This window comes from Macrotis lagotis, chromosome X (genome assembly GCF_037893015.1).
Source record: "Macrotis lagotis isolate mMagLag1 chromosome X, bilby.v1.9.chrom.fasta, whole genome shotgun sequence".
Classification (NCBI taxonomy): Eukaryota; Metazoa; Chordata; class Mammalia; order Peramelemorphia; family Peramelidae; genus Macrotis; species Macrotis lagotis.
This window is the reverse complement of record NC_133666.1, coordinates 702,801,691-702,822,936: the sequence shown is the minus strand read 5'-3', so window position 1 is coordinate 702,822,936 and position 21,246 is coordinate 702,801,691. Positions and strand designations below refer to the sequence as shown.

The window sequence follows — 21,246 nt, the reverse complement described above, 5'->3', positions numbered from 1 at the left end:
ATGTATAGTGGGTTTTAAAAATATATTCTATATTATTCATGTTGTGAAAGATGTCCTTGAACACTGAATGCTGAGAGAAGTCACTTCCATGGTGGTTGATCATCTTACAAAGCTGCTGTTAATGTATGCAGTGATCTCCTGGTTCTGCTCAATTCATGGCATCAGTTCATGTACCAACTTATAACTTTAAATGTCAATGAATTAAGCAATTCAATAAAATGAAAAATGACAGAATGGATAAGAAAACAACACCCTGGGGCAGCTAGGAAAGAAAATCCCCTACAATGTGTTGTTTACAACAAATATAATTTAGAAAACAGACTTTCACAAAATAAAACAGGGATTTGAAAAAAAACTTACCATGAATCAAGTGAATCCAAAAAAGCAAGTATTACATTCTTTGTTACGTACAAAGAAATATTCAAAAAAAGGATGAAAAGGAGACTATATCATGCTGAAAGGAACCATGCACACAAACCAATATCAGCAATAAACCTGGATGTCCTAATGCCATAGCATACAAATTCATAAAGGAAACATTATCTAACCTACAAGAAGACTTAGATTTTCCCTTTTGTTTGTCTTTGTTAGATTTACCCAATATAGCTAGGCCTGAATACAGAAATGAAGCACAAGGGTTCACTCTCTCCAATATTATTTAAATATTTATGAAAATTTGGCAGCAGAAATAAGATAAGAAAAAGAAATTAAAGGAATAAGACTAGGTCAAAAGGAAGTAAGCTATTCCTGTTTGCTAATGATTTGATGATTTGCTTGGAAAATCCCAGAGAATCAGCAAAAGTGCTACCTGAGAAAATAGCTTCAATAAAGATAAAGGCTACATATTGTAGTGACAGGAGACTCCAATATTCCTATCTGTTTTGGATAAAGCTAACAAAAATAATCAAAAGTGGAAATATGGAATTGAATAAATTGTTAGAAAAACCAGAGTTAAAAGACTAGTGGCATCTTCTAAATGGCACAGCAAAAGTTTTTAGCAAGGAGAACAAGGAAACTCAGGGAACTCTGAGCAGATCAAAATGTTGAAAGGCAGCAGCACAAAATCATTACTCAGAACACCAATGTAGTCACTTTAGGAAAATCACTGGTGGCTGAAAGGAGGGTGGATTGGAGGGGGAGTGACTGAGGCAGGCAGATTCTTTCTTCCCTCCCACCCCAACTCTCTTGGTGGGCTTATTGGGTGCTGAGGGGCTGGGGTAGAAGAGAGAAGGGGGCACATTGGGGAAATGCCACTGAGGTGAAATTGAGAGGCCTGGAAGGGCATAGGAGATAGGCCAGGATGGGGTGAGTAGTTGAAGGACTTCCTTAAAGCACTGTGTTTGGAGCTGGGGAGACAAACATAACAGCCCCTATTTCTCAAGGAGTTTCCATTTCACTCAGCAGTTACAACTTAGATCAAAAATGAGTAAATGCAGACTAAGAGGAAATTTGGGAAGTCCTTGGGGAGAAAGAGGCCCCTATCGCTGTAGAAGAGAGACCCTAAGGCTTGGTGGGCTCTGGCTCCTCACTTGGAAGGGATCTTGGAAGCCGTTTTACAGGTGACAGAGTATACACCAGGGAAGGTAAGTGACATCAGTGGTTTTTGAACCCTAATTCACAGATGCTACAAACTAGAACTCTTTTCATTGCCTTCATCCCTTTCTCCTTTGGGGTGTAGGGTGTGATCAAGGAAGACTAGTATCTCTGATGGTGAGGGCTGCCACACCCCTTTCAGGGCTACATTACACCTCTGATGTCCACCTGAACCACTTAATTCTCACCTGTGGCTCTGAGAAGTCATAGCATGCACAGTGGCCACAGCCCAGTAAACCATTTCAGCAGGCAAGCTAAAATAGACTGAGGGCAACTGAGGGGCCTCAAACCTGTCAGTGAGTTATGGGAGTGTTAACCCAAGCATGTGAAGTCTTTCACTGGTGGAAATGGCAGATGAGAACACACTTCTAGTGGCCACGTAGGCAGGTGAAGTGGGTGCTTGGGGAGATTGTGTGCTTGGTTAGATATCCAAGATAATAAGGTCATCCACTGCATCTAGAGCCATCCTCACTTGTCTTGACTCTGTCCTGCAACTGGACTGTGTTGACTTTGTTTTTGTTTTTATGAGGCAATGGGATTAAGTGACTTGCCCAGGGTCACAGAGCTAGTAAATATCAAGTGTCTGAGGATTTGAACTCAAGTCCTCCTGACTCTGGGACTGGTGTTCTATCCACCTCAACACCTACCTGCCCCTGAACTGGGATGACTTACTTTGAAAGAGCCAGGCCAAGGACTGCAGGCAACTCTACTTCACTTAAATCCAATTTATGTATAAACCAAAAGACATCACCATTCCTATATCAAAGTCCTGGGGCAACAGGCAAGTGATGAAGCTTCCAGTGTATCAGCACCTGCACACAACAAAAGACATCACTCATATTTTACCTTTCCTCAAAGTCCTGAGGTGACAGACAAATGATGAAGTAGCTGGTGCAGATATACCGTGAGCTGCAGTCACACCCTGCACACAAGCAGCCCAAGCCATAGGGTCATCTCCTTACTGGGAGCAGTAGTGGGAATCGGCAGTGCCATGGGTTTCTGAACAGCCTTCTAAGGATCACACTGCTCACCTCCTGGTGTGAGAAAGGGGCAAGAAAAGGTGCCCTAAAAATCATCTGCTTACCCAACCATGGCCTGATTACTTCAGCAGGTGGGGATCCTACGCTTTTCCAGGAGGGGTGGTAGAGCGAAGGGGGCATATAGGGGAGATGTTCCTGAGGGGAAATTGAGGGCCTGGAAAGGCAATTCTTCCAAAAAAGGTTCCACTCACCATCAATGCATAGAATGTGCGCCCCACTTATAGATCATGCAAGATCCAACACTGGCCCAGGACCACCCAAGCAAGGAAGAATGGAAGCAGTTAAAAGGAAATGTGACATATGTGAATTTAGAGTACCCACCTTGGGTGTTGAATGACTAATCAATGAAGCTCTTCCATGTCCCTACAAAAGTAGAACAAGTCAGGGGCATGGTGACCTTGTAGTAAAACACTTGTATAGTTGGGAACCTAAACAGTCCCTGATAAAGAGGGCATATTTACTGGGAACTTGGCCAGTCCTGTAAGTGCACCCCTATTTTTCTTTGATTACTTGGAACATGGACATTCCTCCTCAAACTTGGCCAGTTTCTTGGACTGTGAAAGGAGCTGAAATTTGAGGTTCCCTAGCCTTTTATTTCATGAGTCAGTTTCCTGGTCATTTGTTTGATTGTTTGGTAAAAATTTTCTATCTCCTTTGAATAACTTTGGTAATGTTTCCTATCTCTTTCAGTATCTTAATTGCAATTATTATACTAAGAATCCTCCCAGGAATTATTGGTTATTGTTTTTAGAAGGTTTCTGTGACTTGACCTTTGTCATAATAATAAATTACTTTGTGTTTTTCCCCTTCTGGAATGTCTTACTGTAGGTGCAAATCAGAACTAAAACCATTAATCAGACAGGTGCTCACCTGGACTATTGGTGCCTGACCTGTGGTGGAACATTGTGAACTCATCTTGATCTCATCACCACAGTTCGACACACTGTAATTTGCATCTAACACAGTGATGCTGTTTTGGTCTTTGCTAACAAAGGACAAGAACCAGTCTGCCAATTCTCTCTCTGGCGGAGGGTGGGTTAAGGAGGAAAGTTATAATAATGTTGGTCCTTCATTCTCGAAGATCATAACATCAGGGAGGTGAGGCCATGCTGAGCACATGAATTGGAGTGGGGGGTGGGGCTGGGCTAAGTCACCTTCCTTTCTCCTCTGGGTCCGGTGACCAGATATTATGTGTCAGAGGTTGGAGTTGAACTCCTGTCCCCCTGATTCCAAGGCCAGCGCTCTATCCACTATGGCAACTAGTGGCCCAACAAGTTACTGCAGCCATAGAAAATATTTCTAAACCATATCAACAAGAACTAGCAGGACTATCATTCCCATTGTGTGTTCTCTACAGGAACAGAGAAGGGTTTAGGGGGAAAGATGGTGAGCTCTGTTTTGGACAAGTTTCATTTTAAATGTCTACTGGACAACCAGTTTGAACTACTAGTCTAATGCATTGATCAGGCAAAGAACTAATTAAGAATGATTTGAAACATATTTACATATAATTCATTTTAATGCAAAAAATGGCATCTGAAGTGGGAAGGAATACAAGACTATGGGATTTACCCAGGTGGGAAGTTGGTGTCCTGATGCGAAATCTCTTTGCCCCCCCACAAAGCTCTCTTTGTCGAAGCCACCATTATCCTTTTGGTTGCCCAGACTTACACTTTGGTGACCTCTCTCTTTTCACCCTCATTCACGATGGCAACATCAAATTATCCACTGCAGTCTCTCTCACGTCCCCTTCTGGTTGCTCATATGGCTGTCACTGAAATTCAGATCTTCTTCACCTGTCACCTGAACGATTCCAATAGCCCCTAATGGTTTTCCCTACCTTAACTGTTCATGGCGTTCCCAATCCATCCTTCACAGTTCCCAAAGTACTATTTCTGAAGCTCAAGCCACTTTCCTGCCCCAAACCTTTCAATGATTCCTTACCACCTGTAAAGATAAAATATAGACGCCTTTGTTTGGGATTGGAAGCCCTCTGCACTTTGGCTCAGACCTACCTTTGTAGGCATAGTACTTACTCCATTCCTTCACAGCCTTTGCATTTTAATCAAATGGACTAATTTATTTCTCCCCACAGATGGAATTTGTGTAGACCACAAGCTCACTATCAACAATGTGATGTGGGAGCCATCTTGGGGTATGTTAAGAGGGGAATAGGGAAGCGATGCTCATTGTACCCTGCCCTCGTTGGAACTCTGCCCTCCATGAAGTATTGTGGGCACTTCTGGGAGCCACAATGTAAAGACACTGATAAGCCGGAGAGCCTTAAGAATGGAGCAAAGAGACTCACGCAGGGCCTTGGCATCTTCCTCATTTGAAGGTCACTTAAAAGCAGGGGTCATGTTGGCATGGAGGAAATATTTGTCGACTTGACTCAACAGAGAGCTGTCTTCAACCATCTGAAGGGCTAACCCGTGGCGGGGGCTTGGCCTCAGAGGTTCAAAGAGGCCAGTGTGTGCTGGATGTCTGGGAAAACTTCCTACTAGAACTCTTCACCAGAATTTTTGCCTCTAGAGGACAAGGATAACAAGGGCTACTGTGCTTGTCCCCAGCTGCAAGCACAGTGCTTGCACTTACTGCCATACCCACTGGCTCTCATACTCTCCCCACTCCGGCCCATCGCTGGTGCCTTTCCAGGCCCTCAATTCCCCCTCAGGAGCGTCTCCCCTATGCGCCCCCTTCTCTCTACCGCCCCTCTCCGTCCTGGAAGTTTCCAAGCTGGGGCTGCAGGTCCATTGCTGGTTGGGGATTTTTTCAGTCCCCTCTGAGTCTTGGGGTTTTCTTGTCAAAGATAATGTAGTGGTTTGGCATCTCCTCTCCAGCTCATCTTACAGATGAGGAAACTGAGGCAGATACTGTTACGTGACTTGCTCGCGTCACACATCTGAGTTTGGATTCAAACTCAGGTCTTCACTCCCAGCACCTGGTTGCCTGGTCCAATTGCCAGAGGTGTTGTAAGAATGAAGCTTTGAGGGGCAGCGAGGTGGCGCAGTGGGTAGAGCCCTGGCCCTCAGGTCAGGAGGACCTGGGTTCAAATCCAGCCTCAGACACTTAATAATGACCTAGCCGGGTGGCTTGGAGGTCCCATGTCAGGGGCGATGCTCGTGTGCCAGGGCACCGACCGGGGACGGCCCCATGTGTGCCCAGAGTCTGGGCAAGGGCCGCGGGCTGTCCCCCCTGCGCTGCCGCTGCGCCAGCCCTGGCATCTGGCGTTCACCAACACAAGGTGGATCGGGCAGAGCTGGCGGCCGGGCCTTGGGGGGCCGGAAACGCCTCTCGCGTGGGCCCCCGGGCGTCGCGGGTCACCGGGCATCGCCGCCAGGACAGTCACGTGGTGGCAGCGGGGGGGGGGCGAGCTGGGGACAGGCCGCCCCTGGGCCGCGGCAACTGGACTACAACTCCCAGGACCGCTCTCGCGACCTCCGCCCCCGTTGCCATAGAGACGGCCCCCGCGGCTCTCGGGCCAAGGAAGGAGGCCGCGCGCCCTGCGTCATTTCCACTTCCGCCCTCTCTCTGCGACTTGGGCGCTCGGGTCCGCTTCAGCCCCGCTCCGTCCACTGTCTCCGCGGGGGTCGGGATCGAGCCCCGTGTCTCTGGCCGGGGTGAGTGGCGACTGGGGGGCGCTGGTTCTGGGGGGCGGGGAGCGGTACGTGGGGCGCGGGATTCCCGCCTTTTGGTTTCGAAGCTCGGGCGGAGGCTGGTCCCGAGAGGAGGAGCCGGCGCGGCGCGTCCCGCGAGCCGGGCATGCGCACTCCGCTTCCGAGCCCTGGTGGCCCGCCCCCTCCGCGACGGGCGCCCCCATTGGCTTGTTCGTGGAGGGGCGCGGTCCACGAGCCAATCACGCGCCGCCCCCCCAGGTGGCTCCTCCCGGGTCGGGAGGCGGCGCGGGCCCGGAGCCCTCGGCTCGGTCCGTGGCCCCCGGCCCGGCCCCGGCTCGCTCACGCGGCCTTTTCTCCCGCAGCTCCTCCTCCCCGAGCCGGACGGACGAGCCGGGCATGGCCCCGCCGCCCCAGGTGAGCGGCCGAGTGGGGGGCGGGCCCCGGGGGGCCCGGGCAGGGAGGTGGCGGGCCCCAGGGACCCCCTCCCCGGCGGCGGCAGGCTCCTGAGGCGGGGAGGGGGTCGGATGGTCCAGTGGGGATCAGGAAGGAGAGGGAGGGAGGCCCGCCCCGGGCACCCCCACCCCGGGCACCCCACCCCGGGCAGACACAGCACCGACCCCCGCTTTACAGCTCCTGGGACCCAGGCGGGCGCTGGCGTGTCTGAGGCCCGGCCTTGCAGCCCCGAGCCCGGCGGGGCCAGCTGGCGGCCTCCCACCCGAGGGAGCCCCGAGCCCGGCTGTGCCGGCCCAGTCTGGTGGCCGGTGGGCGCCACGCGGTGCCCCTCCTAGAGTCACCCCTCCTGCCAGCGGTGAGCACGGCGCCCCCTCTCTCTCAGGGGCCCATAGAGACCGGAGAAGGAAAGGGATTTCCGCCTGATTGCACTGAAGCTCACAGCAGGGCCTCGGAGATCGGCCCTGCCCTTCCCCAGACACAGGAGGGGAGCTCGAGCACATCTGCCCTTGGGTCTTTCAGGAGTCGGTGACGTTCTGGGACGTGGCCGTGGACTTCACCCCCGAGGAGTGGGGGCAGCTGGGCCCTGCCCAGAGGGAGCTGTACCAGGAGGTGATGCTGGAGAACTACCAGAACCTGGTCTGCCTCGGTGAGGATCACAGGCTGCCCGGGGGACCCGGGGGTGGGCCGGCAGAGGGGGCAGCTGGCAAGTGTCTTCAGAGTTGCCCTGTTGTGTTCTAGCACAGGGCCCCGGCCCCTCTCCTGTGGCCTGAAGGATGCACCTCCTGCTGTCTGCTCCATCGTCTCCACAGGGAGGAGACACGGGAACATAATTTTTTTTTTAGGTTTTATTTTTTTGCAAGGCAAGTGGGGTTAAGTGGCTTGCCCAAGGCCACACAGCTAGGTCATCATTAAGTGTCTGAGACTGGATTTGAACCCAGGTTCTCCTGACTCCAGGTCTGGTACTTTATCCACTGTGCCACCTAGCCACCCCCATAATTGTGTTTTGATTCAGAATCTTCCCAGGATCCCTCTTCCCCCTTCTCTTGTATATAACAGGGAACACATCTCAGAAGACCTTTGTTTAACCTCCAGTCCTGCTTCCTTGTTCCCTTTTCCCAGGAAAGCCAGGTCTAGGACTTAATTGGTTCTTCATGCCCAACCTTTTCTTGTTTCCCTTGAGTAGGTCTCACCATTGCCAAGCCAGCTGTGATCTCCCAGCTGGAGCAAGGGGAAGCACCTTGGAAGCCAGAAGGAGGTGGCCCCACAGTTGGCTGTGCTGGTGAGTATTGGTCCTTGGCTGGATGTGGTTCCCAAAGGGTCACCTATTCTCCAGAAGAGCAGAGCCTGCCTCTCCCCCTCAGTATATGGCATTGCTGACCTCCAGGGGATGGGTCTTCTTCCCCAGTTTGGGAGCAAACCTTCTCCTTGACCTGCCTGACTAGTCATTTTCTTTTTCACTATGAATACTTACTTCATCCCAGTAGTGGCAGAAATGTCCTGTTTGTTCCCTTCTGCTCCCCTGGGGGGGGGGGGTCCTCATGGTTCAGACCTTGGTTTTCATAAAAACTGACAGTGCTGAAGGGGGGTTGTCCAGCCACAGCCTCCCTTCACATCAGACCCTTGGGTTGTTTTACCTTTTACCGTTCGAAGCAAGGCTGCTATTCAGACTTTGGCAGGGAAAGGTTGTGCTTTCCTTTTCCAATGCCCCCATTCTTCTTGGGGGGTGGTCCTTGGCCTCAAGGATATCATCTACTTGGCTGCTTTTACTCCTCTATGTGTACTGAAAAACTTCTCTCAAAAGATTTTGACTGCACTCAGCTGCTCCATCTGAATCCCTCCCTCTCCCTGGTTTTTGCAGTGTTTGCAGTATTTTAAATGCTTGCTGTTGTGGAGGACTCACTAACCTATGACCTGCTCCATGAGAGCACAGGGACTGAATGGGGGGAAGGTTATGCCCATGTTCTTTTCATGGGAGAGAGGACTGACATTTTGATGGGATTATCTTGTGTCTGGCCTTCATCCCCTCTTGCAGAAATAATTCTCAGGTTTGTTGCTGAGTCTCTTGGGCTTTCTAACTTTCCTCCATGTACAGATGGGGATCTACTCTAGCCTCCTCTGCCTGGAAATGAGTTCCTAAGACGCAGCCACATGAGTAGGAGGAGCAGAGCCAGGGTCTTGAACCTTTGCAGCTTTTCATACACCGGGAGCTCTTCAGTACTATCTCCTGCCTTGTTTAATTGAGTTTCCTTTCCCCTCTCTGAGGTCTGACCACTTTTTCTATACTCCTTTGCTGGGTCATTGTCCATGATCTATGTAACCCTAACTCAGACCCCACAAACATTGATGTCTCCCCCAAGGATCTGTCCCAGATCCTCTTCCCTTCTAACTTTATCTCTCCTCAGAATCTAATCTTCCTCTACTCCATGGGAAGTGAAAAATCAAATGACTGAGGGAACAAAGATTTGATCATCTAAGTTTAGACCTGCACCCTGAATACAGGGGGAGATAAGACTTTCATACCTTAAAAATAAGACCAATTAATTAAAGAGAAAAATTACAATATTAGCTTATTTGATTTCTTTTTTAAAAATGTTATTTAAGGCAATGGGGTTAAGTGACTTGCCCAAGGTCTCACAGCTAGGCAGTTATTAAGTGTTTGAATGTCTGAGGTTATTAAGTGTTTGAGCTCAAGTTCTCCTGACTTCAGAGCCACTATACCACCTAGCTGCCCAGCTCATTTGATTTCTAATTGGATGAAAGATTAGGTACCTTCCAAGTGACCAGGTACAGTTCCCTGAATTCAAGAAAATAGGCATCCCCCTCCTTCCAAGAGTCTGCAAACAGTCAAAGGAACATGGAAACAGTAACTTATTTTTCAGTATAGAGCCAGTTTTCAGGTAAGTTATAGATTGCCTGAGATGAATAATTGTGATGAAACACCTTGTGTTAAGAAGCTTGATGTTGGGGCAGCTAGGTGGTGCAATGGATAGAGTATTGGACCTGGAGTCAGGAGGACTTCAAATTCAGCCTCAGACACTTAATAATTACCTAGCTGTGTGACCTTGGGCAAACCACTTAGCCCCATTGCCTTAAATAAAAAAGTAAACAAATACATAGAAGCTTGATGTTGGTCCTTCATTCTTCTTTTTTTAATTTTATTTATTTAAGGCAGTGGGGTTAGGTGACTTAAGTGTCTGTGGCCGGATTTGAACTCAGGTCCTCCTGACTCTAGGGTTGGCGCTGTATCCACTGCACCACCTAGCTGTCCCTGGTCCTTTATTCTTGAAGATCATGACATCAGAGAAGTGAAGCTATGACAAGCATGGGAATTGGATTTGAATGAGGAGGACTGTGCTGAGTCACCAGCCTCACTTTCTTCTCCAGAGCCATCTGGATTCAGTGGCCAGATATGAATCAGGATGATTGAAGATGACCCTGGATGTGAGGCAAATCAGAGTTAAATGACTTATCCAAGGTCACATAGCTAATAAGAAACAAGTGTCTTAAGACTGGATTCGAACTCCTGTACTCTTGACTTCAAGGCCATTGCTCTATCCCACTGTACCACTCAAAATTTATGAAGGTCTAAATTGTAAAATGATCCCTTGTCTTGTTTAGACAAACATCTTAAAAGGGGGAAATAATTTCACTTTCTTTATAATTATCAATGCAATTTTATATGTAAAATCCTTAATCCAGTTCTAATAACATAATACTAAAAGCTAACCAAAGCCTGAACTTATCCTAGATAACATTTGGAAGCCAGTCAAAAAAATACGTATATCTGGGGCGGCTAGGTGGTGCAGTGGATAAAGCACCGGCCCTGGAGTCAGGAGTACCTGGGTTCAAATCTGGTCTCAGACATTTAATAATTACCTACCTGTGTGGCCTTAGGCAAGCCACTTAACCCCATTTGCCTTGCAAAAATCTAAAAAAAAAAATGTATATGTAGTTCTTAGAGACAATAGTCTAATTTAATTAAAAAACTTCTTTGTCTTATTACTTCGTGTAAGTCTTCATTTAGGAGGATATCATCCTATTATAGTAATTCAGAGATGTTCCAGCACAATATTCATTAGCAAATTTAGTATTGAACTTAACAAAACTTTTATTGCTCACCTCCCATGATTATGGATTATAGAAATTTGCTATGAAAGGAAAGGAGGGAGATAGTTATAACAGTGTCAAGACTTATCCCTTCCTGGGCACAGACTGACCCTATGTGGGTTGTATGTGATAGCCAATCTCACTGTCACAGGATTAACCAGGTGAGGTAATTCTCTATTCAGAAAGGAATAGCACAATGGGAAAATAAAATCAAGGGGTTCCTACCTTAGAACATGCCAAGCTAATCTCCAAAACTTTTTCCACCTGTAGCACTGTCATTTCCTGCTCTTGGCTTCATAAAAATCAAACTCATAGTAAATTATAGTCCCAAAAATTTTTACTTCAGATAGCAAAATTTCTCTCATCCCAGTTTAGAGTTTGAATATTATTAATTTCCTCATGTTTCCCTAAGAGTATTTAATTTATCTCTTACAAATTAAAACTAACCACATTCTGGGGTTTTAGACATTGCAAATTCCTGATAATTGATTCATATTAATATATTGATTACATTTTTAAGCCACCCTGTACATTTTCATAATTTTCACAAGTGACAACCAGAAAGTTCTAAATGAAAGCTCACTCCTTAGTAAACTTATCTATTTTTAAACCAAAATATACTCATCTTTAATATTTACATTTTCAAACATCTATCTTTTAAAAATCTCATTCTAGGGGTGGCTAGGTGATACAGTGGATAGAGCACCAGCCCTGGAGTCAGGAGGACCTGAGTTCAAATCCGGCCTCAGACACTTAATAATTACTTAGCTTTGTGGCCTTGGGCAAGCGAATTAATCCCATTTGCCTTGCAAAAACCTAAAAAAATCACATTCTTTTAACAACTCAATTGATAACCTAATAGCCCCGGTCTCTCCAAATTTCATAATATAGGAGAATTTAGAAACACTAATAACATACTTAATATCATGTATTTAAAACATGAAACAAAGTTTATACTAATTAGATGGCAACAGTTCAGCTCAATGAATTCCCAAACTAATCCCATATTAAAATCATTAATCTAATTACCTTTGATATTTTATACTAATAACATCTAAAACTCACTTTAGGGTGATCAGGTATGGAGTTATTTACATTCAATTGAAGAAGTAATGGCAATAATAATAATAGTGATAAAAAGCAATTATAATCAACATAAAATGCTTACCATATTCCAGGCATTGTGTTATTCACTTCACAGTCATAATATCTTTTGATCTTCACAACCATGGGAGATGAGTCCTATTATTATTTTTCATTTTATGGGTCAAGAAACAGACAAACAGATAAAATAATTTAAGGTCACACAGCTAACAAGTTTCTGGGATGGGAATGTAACTCAGGTTTCCCTGCATTTTTCCAGTATGTTTTTCTAGTACTTTTTTGGGGGGGGAACTTGATCTGAGATTAAAGGGCATAACAGGGTCAGGGGACAAGGATTTATGAGCTGAGATTGGGGGGGACTCAGAGTCCCTGATTTAAGCAATTTTCTCTTTTCATGGTTAAGGAAAGGTTAAGTCTGATTAAATTTAAACTGTAAACCCCAGTTTTGTTTTAATTTTTCTTCATTCTGGGGTTACTTTCAAATCCCCAAACTTGCTATTTCAGCAAATGGTACTAAGTGAAAAATGATTAATCTCTGAAGTTCTAAAATCTACCAAGATGGTGTTTAGCAATTCTACGAACTTTAATTAGCTGACTTTGTTTCTGAATTTGTAATATGGCCAAGGTTGAAATGACAGGAAAAAAAAGTATACAGGTTTTTTCTTTTTAATCCACTCTCCCGCTAAATACCTAAAGTGGGAGGTAGTTCTGCTAATGGGGACATCTGCTTCAAATAGGAAACTTCATCTTTCCAAGCATTCTAAAGTAAATAGCCTTTAAAATTTTTTTTTGGTCTGGCTACATTTTCTGTTTAAAAATCTTTTGAGGTAATAGAATCCATAAACACTAAACATGACACAAAGCAAAGATATTTCTGGAAAAACAAAAAGAATAATACAAACACATACTTGCTAGTCTTTTAAATTTTTTTAAATTTTCAATAATAAAAATAACAATTAGAACAAACACAAATCACCAGTTAAATCTGTAGATTTATGTCAGATGCCATGTAATTCAATTGTATGCTCTTTAGTCATTTCCATAATTACTGGGAGTATTTCCTGGTACTATGCTACCAAAAGTCTATCCAAGGGGGGATCCCACAGGTATCCTACTACTGCTGGAGCTCACCTTTTACAAATCCTGGGGGGAAATTCATTAAAAAAATCTAAACTATCCCATTCCCTGACAAAGATTTACTTTAAATCTAAACCACCACAACCCCTAGGTAATTATTAAGTGTCTGTGTCTGGATTTGAACTCAGTTCCTCCTCCTGATTCCAGGGTCAGTACTCTATCTACTGTGCCACCTAGCTGCTCTGAATCATTTGTAATTTTTCAACAAGTATGTATTTTCTCTTTTTTTTAGTTTTTTTTTTTTTGCAAGGCAATGGGGTTAAGTGACTTGCCCAAGGCCACACAGCTAGGTAATTATTAAGTGTCTGAGGCCGGATTTGAACTCGGGTACTCCTGACTCCAGGGCCAGTGCTCTATCCACTGCGCCACCTAGCCACCCCACCCATTGTCTTTTATAATCATGGAAGAAGCAGATTGAGTTTTCTGTGTATTGCCAGTGATTCCTTGGTGTATCAGTCTGATTTTTCAGTCTTATTGTAATATGTCATAACTAATGGACAACCACTAACATCAAGGTATAAACACTATACTTGGGGTTCATAAAATATGTGATACCACATTTTTAGGTATGTGAGACCCTTTTATAACCACAATTAAGCATAAGTTTGGTTTTCTTTACTTCTTTTAAATATTTTAAGGGATTATGCAAAAACCAGGAGAGTAGTATAGAAATATGTTCTATGTGATTGCACATTTATAAGCTATAGCAGGTTGCTTCCTTTCTCTAAGAGAAGGATAGGAGAGAGGAATAGAATTTAGAATTCAAAACTTAAAAAAATGTTAAAAATAGCTTTTACATGTAGTTGAAAAAACTTTTTTTTTGGAATAACAGAGGATAGAGTAGCTATTTACAGCTTTTATTTCTTTCAGATTGGGAGACAAGGCATGAAGTCAAGGAATCAGCCCCAAAGCTGGTCCTCTCTCTGGAAGAGTCATCTGGGGAAAGACCCACAAGGAATAGTTCCTGTGCTTCCAAGTTGGGAGAAGCCTGGGAATGGTTAGACATGCAGCAGAGCAGTGAGGAAACATGTACCAAACAAGTAAATATCAAACCTCCCAATAAGGTGAGAGGCCATGAATATAATAAATATAGCAAAAGTTTTAGTCTAGGTCCAGTCCTTTTCTCACAGCAACGAGTATCCATAGGCAAGAATCTGGATAAATGTAGTACACATAGGAAGAGCTTCAGACTGTATTCAGACTTAAGAAAATGCAATAGATTCTCATCAAAGAAAATACTTTCTAAATTTAAAGAATGTGGGAAGTCCTTTAGTTATAATTCCGACCTTATTGAAAATCATCGAATGCTTGCTGGAGAGAAGAAATCTTATATATGTAATGATTGTGGAAAGGTCTTCCGACAGAGCACACATCTTATTCTACATCAGAGAATCCATACTGGGGAGAAACCTTATGAATGTAATGAATGTGGAAAGGCCTTCCGTCTGAGCACAAGACTTATTGAGCATCAAAGAATCCATACTGGAGAAAAACCTTATGAATGTAATGAATGTGGGAAGGCCTTTCCCCAGAGCTCAAAGCTTACTCGACACCAGAGAATTCATACAGGAGAGAAACCTTATGAATGTAAGGAATGTGGGAAGGCCTTCTGCCAGAGAACAGGACTTACTCAGCATCAGAGAATTCATACAGGAGAGAAACCTTATGAATGTCACGAATGTGGGAAAGCTTTTCGTCAGAGAACAGGACTTAGTCGACATCAGACAATTCATACAGGAGATAAACCTTATGAATGTAATGAATGTGGAAAGGCCTTCCGCCAGAGAAAAGGACTTACTCAACATCAGACAATTCATACAGGAGAAAAACCTTATAAATGTAATGAATGTGGAAAGGCTTTCCGTGATAGCTCACAACTCATTCGACATCATAGAATACACACTGGAGAGAAACCTTATGAATGTAATGAATGTGGGAAAGCCTTTGCACGAAGCACAGAACTTACTGTACATCAGACAATTCATACTGGAGAGAAACCTTATAAATGTAATGAGTGTGGGAAAGCCTTCCGACAGAGTTCACAGCTCACTCAGCATCAGACAATTCATACTGGAGAGAAACCTTACAAATGTAATGAATGTGGGAAGGCCTTCCGCCTGAGCACAGGTCTTATGGAGCATCAGAGACTTCATACTGGAGATAAACCTTATGAATGTGGTGAATGTGGGAAGGCCTTCCGCCACAGCTCACAACTTACTAGACATCAGATGATACATACTGGAAAGAAACCTTATGAATGCAATGAATGTGGGAAGTCCTTCCCCCAGAGCTCACAACTTACTCAACATCAGATAATTCATGCTGGAGGAAAACCTTACAAATGTAATGAATGTGGAAAAGTCTTCTGCCAGAGTTCACAACTTACTCAGCATCAGATCATTCATACAGGGGAGAAACCTTATGAATGTAATAAATGTGGAAAGGCCTTCCCCCAAAGCTCACAGCTGACTCGTCATAAGAGAATACATACTGGGGAGAAACCTTATGAATGTAGTGAATGTGGAAAAGCCTTCCGCTTGGGGACACAACTTGCTGTGCATCAGACAATTCACACTGGAGAGAAACCTTATAAATGTAATGAATGTGGAAAGGCCTTCCGATTGAGCAAAGGACTTATGGAACATCAGAGACTTCATACTGGAGATAAACCCTATGAATGTAATGAATGTGGCAAAGCCTTCCGCCATAGATCACACCTTACTCGACATCAGTTGATTCATACTGGAAAGAAATCTTATGAGTGCAATGAATGTGGAAAGTCCTTCCCCCAGAGCTCACAGCTTACTCAACATCAGACAATTCATACTGGAGAGAGACCTTATGAATGTGGGAAAACCTTTCGATGGAGCACAGGACTTATTGAACATCAGAATATTCGTGCAGGAGGGAAGCCTTTTGAACACATGGAGCCTTTTCATCGTAGTTCACAACTTACTCAACAATGGAGAATCCAAACTGGAGAGAAACTTTATGAATAATGATTGAAGGAAAGCTAGCCTCCAGAGTAAATACCTCATTTCATACAGGAGAAAAGAACCTGATGAATGAGCAAAGCTCTTCAACCATGGTGTTGTCACTGACCATCAGGTTAATTCTTACTGAAGAGAAGCTTATGAATAGAATGAATGGGAAAAGGATTTCAGTGAGAGCTACAATTCTGTACTGAACAAAGAAGTCAAACTAAATGTGGAATCAGAGGTTCTTCACTTCTTTTGTCTTGGACCACTTTGGTAATCTACCAAAGTCTATGGACTTCTTAGAACAGTGTTTTTTAATAAATGCATAACATGTGTAATTGTGAATGAAATGAATTATATTGGAATACAGTTATGAAAATTATGAAAATGTTTTTTAAATAGTTTGGGGACCTCAGGTTAAAAGATCCGTGGTGTAGATGAAGCAGACACATATTAATTCCCTTTAGTAGTTGGTTCAAGCTATTTCCTCTCAAACCCCTAGGTGCCTCCCTTCCTTATCTCCATAGGTAAATGGTGATTTGAGTCTGAGAAAATATCATTAAAGCAATTCTTGTCCATCTGAGGCCAAATACTCCAAGCCACCCCCTTTTCCCATTCCTTCTATAAATTCCTTATCTCCTGATGTAAACAGTGCCTGGGGGGCTCTGCAGAGAGTATTCCTGTGTTAGTCCCCTGCAACCCCCTTCTCCCCTAAGCCAATGGGGTTTCCTGCTATCCTCACCTACAATCACAAGCATCCTAGCCCCATTCCTATCCCTGAACCTAATTAAAACTTTTGATGTGTTACACTACTACAGTTGCAACTCTAGTTCACACCAAGTCAAGTTTTTGAGTGCTAACCTTTCTATTGCCCCCATTTTTTTTTGGTGTTATCAGAAACAAAATTGTTTAAAACTTTACATAACATTTGTAATAAAAAAATGGAAGAAAAATGTCCAGTTATAGGGGACAAGTTACAAATAATCATTCAATTAAATTCCTTGAATTTAATGGAATATTAGAATATGATTGGGAGAAACAAATTTGAGGAATATGACAAAAATCTGGAAAGTTCTCTGAAATTAAAAAAAAAGAACAATCAAACCAGTGACCAGAGAAACAATTATATTGTGACTACAGCAGCATGAGGGGAAAAAAATGAATTGAGAGTTTTTCAAGAGACTTGAAGGGGAGTAATTAAAAGACTGTCATTTCATGCTTTGAAATTCTTTTTTTAAAAATTTTTTTAGATTTTTTTTTTTTTTGTAAGGCAAATGGGGTTAAGTGTCTTGCCCAAGGCCACACAGCTAGGTAATTATTAAGTGTCTGAGACCAGATTTGAACCTAGGTACTCCTGACTCCAGGGGTGGTGCTTTATCCTCTACACTACCTAGCTGCCCCTCCCTGAAATTCATTTTTAAAGAATATTAGTAGTTGTAAAGCCAGCCTAGTTGTACTGATATTTGTGCTAAGTTTGTAAGTCAAAGAAAATGCTGACATTGCAATTGGAGTTCATTCCCAGTTCTCAGCAGCAATATTCATTCACTGTCTACTATTTTTCATAGAAAACATTTCTCTACTTAAATTAGCTTAAAGCTAATTTCTCTCAATTTCAGTTCTATCTCCTAATGTCTACTTTAAGACTTCACTCCAGTAATCCTACCCTTTCCCCCAATCCTTCATATTCAGTCCCTCAAATCTTGCTTCTCTGCTGCCTACCTAAACACCCTGGTCTATGCAATACCTTTTTGTGTGTTTTTTTTTTAAATTTTTGCAAGGCAAATGGGGTTAAGTGGCTTGCCCAAGGCCACACAGCTAGGTAATTATTAAGTGTCTGAGACCAGATTTGAATGCAGGTACTCCTGACTCCAAAGCTGGTGCTTTTATCCACTGCGCCACATAGCCACCCCTTACGCAATACTTTAAAAAAGCATTTTATCCTATCTAGTTAAGTCCCCTTGGCTCTATTTTTCTCTTCACTGCCAACTTAATAAAAAACAATGTTTAAACCCATTTCCATTTCACCACCATGTAACATTTCCTCAGTGCTTTTCAGTTAGATTTCTGCTTCTAGTCTTCAACTGTAATTAACTCTGAAATATCACTACTGACTTTTTCTTTTTTCTTTTTGGATTTTGCAAGGCAATGGGGTTAAGAGACTTGTTCAAGGTCACACAGCTAAGCAATTATTAGGTATTTGAGACCGAATTTGAACTCAGATCCTCCTGACTCCAGGGCTGGTGCTCTATCCACACTACGCCACCTAGCTACCCCCCACTACTGACTTGAAATAGAATGAGTCTTGTTTCAATATTCATCCTTCTTTTTGTCTTCAAAATATCTGATACTAAAGACTAATCTTTCACAGAATCCCAGGTTTTCTGAATTGTAATCAACTTTAGTGGCTTTTTAGTCCAACCCATTGCCTAAAAAAGAAATCCTCCAAAGTGGTATCATACTCAAATAGAAACAAGGATCTCTAAGCCATAAAGATCCCTGTAGGCTGTAAGTTAATTTAAAAGCCACATATTAATATTATTTATGGTTTTGTTGTAATTTTATTCTAAGTGTTTCTCATTTACCTTTCAATCTGATTTGGAACACTTAAGAGTATTGTGAGCCATGTGCTTGACAACTCTATAACATACTCAAGAAATGATTCTAAAACATCTATGTTACCCAATTGGCTTAGTAATTTCCTTCCTAAACTGGGATGCTATGATCCATATCCATTCTTCTAGTCTGACTGGGGGTACAGTGAGACCACTGTCTCCACAGTGGTCTTTTTTTTTTAACAAGGCAGTGGGGTTAAGTGACTTGCCCAAGGTCACACAACTAGGTAACTATTAAGTGTCTGAGGCTGGATTTGAACTCAGGTACTCCTGATTCCAAGGCCAGTGCTCCATCCATTGAGCCACCCAGCTGCCCTCCACAGTGGTTTGAAGTTCTCATAGGGGCAGTCTCATTTTACTTCCATTTTTTGGCTACAATTTTACACTGCCAACTCATTGAACTTGAAGTACATGGAGGCATCCCAATCTTTTCAAAACAATGATTGTTTGCTCCCTTTTCCACTGGTGAAGTTTATTCTTTTGTTTTAAAGTAAAGGAATTTTATATATTGAATTGCTTTAATTAGATTCAATCCTTTGATCTAAGTGTTGGCTATCTCTATTTTGTGTCATCTGAAAATTTGATAGGTTTACCATCTATGCTTTTACTTTTGCCACTGATAAAAATGTTAAGCAGTATAGGAGCAAGTATCATTGCCTCCATTGGAAACTTGTGCCATCATAAACCATTAATTTAAGAAGCATCTTTGAGTCCAACCATCCAAGTCATATCATTCTCACATTCTCATACTATTCTACTTTGTTTTCTAAGATGGTTGGACCAATTTATAGCCCTACCAACAATGTCATTGTGTGCCTATCACAGGCCCACAATCTCCTGCTGATAATTTCCATCTTTGATCAGCTTTGCTATTTTTTTTCAGTTGTTAGGCATGTAACTTAAACTCAAGAATAGCATTGATGATGACTTTGAGCAAGTCATTTAACACCATTATCCCCCACCCCAATCGCTCATGCCCACAAAAGACAAAGAATAGCACTGAGTTTTTTTTAAAACTCCCAACATAGCTTCCATCTTTACAGTGGATTTTTTTCTCATGTCTTTTTCAGTCCAAAGGCAATTTTCCTTGCTAGACCAAATAAAATGTGAATTGTGTAATTTCATTTTTTTGTCTCATTTAACCAGTGGATGGCTCTTTATTTGGTCTGCCACTTTTCTACAACTGACCCTAAGAGATCCTTGGTCTTGTTCTTAGCAGTTATTGCCATACTCAGTTATTCTGAGCTTCCCAGGATCACATTCTCTGTTCCCTAGCTTTCTGTGTATTCATCATTTCCTTTTAAAATTAGGTGCTTACAGACAGCTAGGTGGTGCAGTGGATAGAGCACCAGCCCTGGAGTCAGGAGTTCATGGGTTCAAATGTGGCCTCAGACACTTAATTACCTAGCTGTGTGGCCTTGGGCAAGCCACTTAACCCCATTTGCCTTGCAAAAACATAAAAAAAAATAAAATTAGGTGCTTAGTGAGCTCTCCGTGAAATCCATATCATTTCTTTTAAATCATTCTGCTTTTTTTATTGGAATTGTTTTTCCCATTTTCAGATTTTCATTCTTGTTTGCTTTGTGACCTTCCTGAGCTGTCTTTCCTTGCAGTACTTTAGGAGATGAGATTTTAAGTTTTTGCAAGGCAACAGGGTTAAGTGGCTTGCCCAAGGCCACACAGCTAGATCATTATTAAGTGTCTAAGGCCAGATTTGAACTCGAGTACTCCTGACTCCAGGGTTGGCGATCTACTGCACCACCTAGCCACCTAGAAGATGAGATTTTACATAATCATTTTACATAATCATTTTTCTAAAATCTGACCTCCCAAAATCATAGTTGGTAATCTCAGATTATATCTGACTTTCCTCTCTTCTGTTATACCCCATGAGCAGTGTTCCCTCCTTCCCCCCAAGAGTCCTATCATTTCTCCTTCAGTTAGCAGTTCCTCATGTTTGTGATAATTTGACCCAGAAGCAATTTCTATTACTTCCTCTATTTTTTTGATGGAAGAAATTATCATTCAAACAAGTTGAGAAATTATTTTTTTAATTTATTTTTATTAAAGATATTATTTGAGTTTTACAATTTTCCCCCAATATTGCTTCCCTCCCCCACTCCACCCCTGGACAGCACTCTGTCAGTCTTCACTTTGTTTCCATGTTGTACCTTGATCTAAATTGGGTGTGATGAGAGAGAAATCATATCCTTAAGGAAGAGAAGGGAAGTCTAAGAGGTAACAAGATCAGACAATAAGATATCTGCTTTTTCCTAAATTAAAGGGAATAGTCCTTGCACTTTGTTCAAACTCCATGGCTCTTTATCTGGATACAGATGGTACTCTCCTTTGCAGATAGCACCAAATTGTTCCCAATTGTTGCACTGATGGAATGAGTAAGTCCTTCAAGGTTAAACATCACTCCCATGTTGCTGTTAGGGTGGACAGTGTTTTTCTGGTTCTGCTCATCTCACTCAGCATCAGTTCATGCAAATCCCTCCAGGCTTCCCTGAAATCCCTTCCCTCCTGGTTTCTAATAGAACAATAGTGTTCCATGACATACATATACCACAGTTTGCTAAGCCATCCCCCAATTGAAGGACAT

General features: G+C 43.1%; 1 protein-coding gene across 2 annotated transcripts; it reads left to right on the top strand.

Moving 5' to 3' along the window:
* The first annotated feature begins 6,166 nt into the window (after positions 1-6,166).
* On the top strand, positions 6,167-20,753 carry LOC141497100 (uncharacterized). 2 transcript variants are annotated; one of them, XM_074199693.1, is made up of 5 exons: positions 6,167-6,253; positions 6,613-6,664; positions 7,223-7,349; positions 7,887-7,982; positions 13,922-20,753. In XM_074199693.1, exons 2-5 carry the CDS (start codon positions 6,647-6,649, stop codon positions 16,048-16,050), a joined length of 2,370 nt encoding a protein of 789 aa, XP_074055794.1. In that variant the 5' UTR covers positions 6,167-6,253; positions 6,613-6,646; the 3' UTR covers positions 16,051-20,753. The 2 variants fall into 2 exon arrangements, with proteins under 2 accessions (XP_074055794.1, XP_074055795.1); XM_074199694.1 differs by lacking the exons at positions 6,167-6,253; positions 6,613-6,664 and adding an exon at positions 7,006-7,058.
* The last annotated feature ends 493 nt before the right edge of the window (positions 20,754-21,246 follow it).

Excerpts from the sequence above, each read along its gene's own strand:
- LOC141497100 (XM_074199693.1), top strand. Across the intron at positions 7,350-7,886 it reads CCAGAACCTGGTCTGCCTCG|GTCTCACCATTGCCAAGCCA; the intron begins GTGAGGATCACA and ends TCCCTTGAGTAG. Across the intron at positions 7,983-13,921 it reads CCCCACAGTTGGCTGTGCTG|ATTGGGAGACAAGGCATGAA; the intron begins GTGAGTATTGGT and ends TATTTCTTTCAG.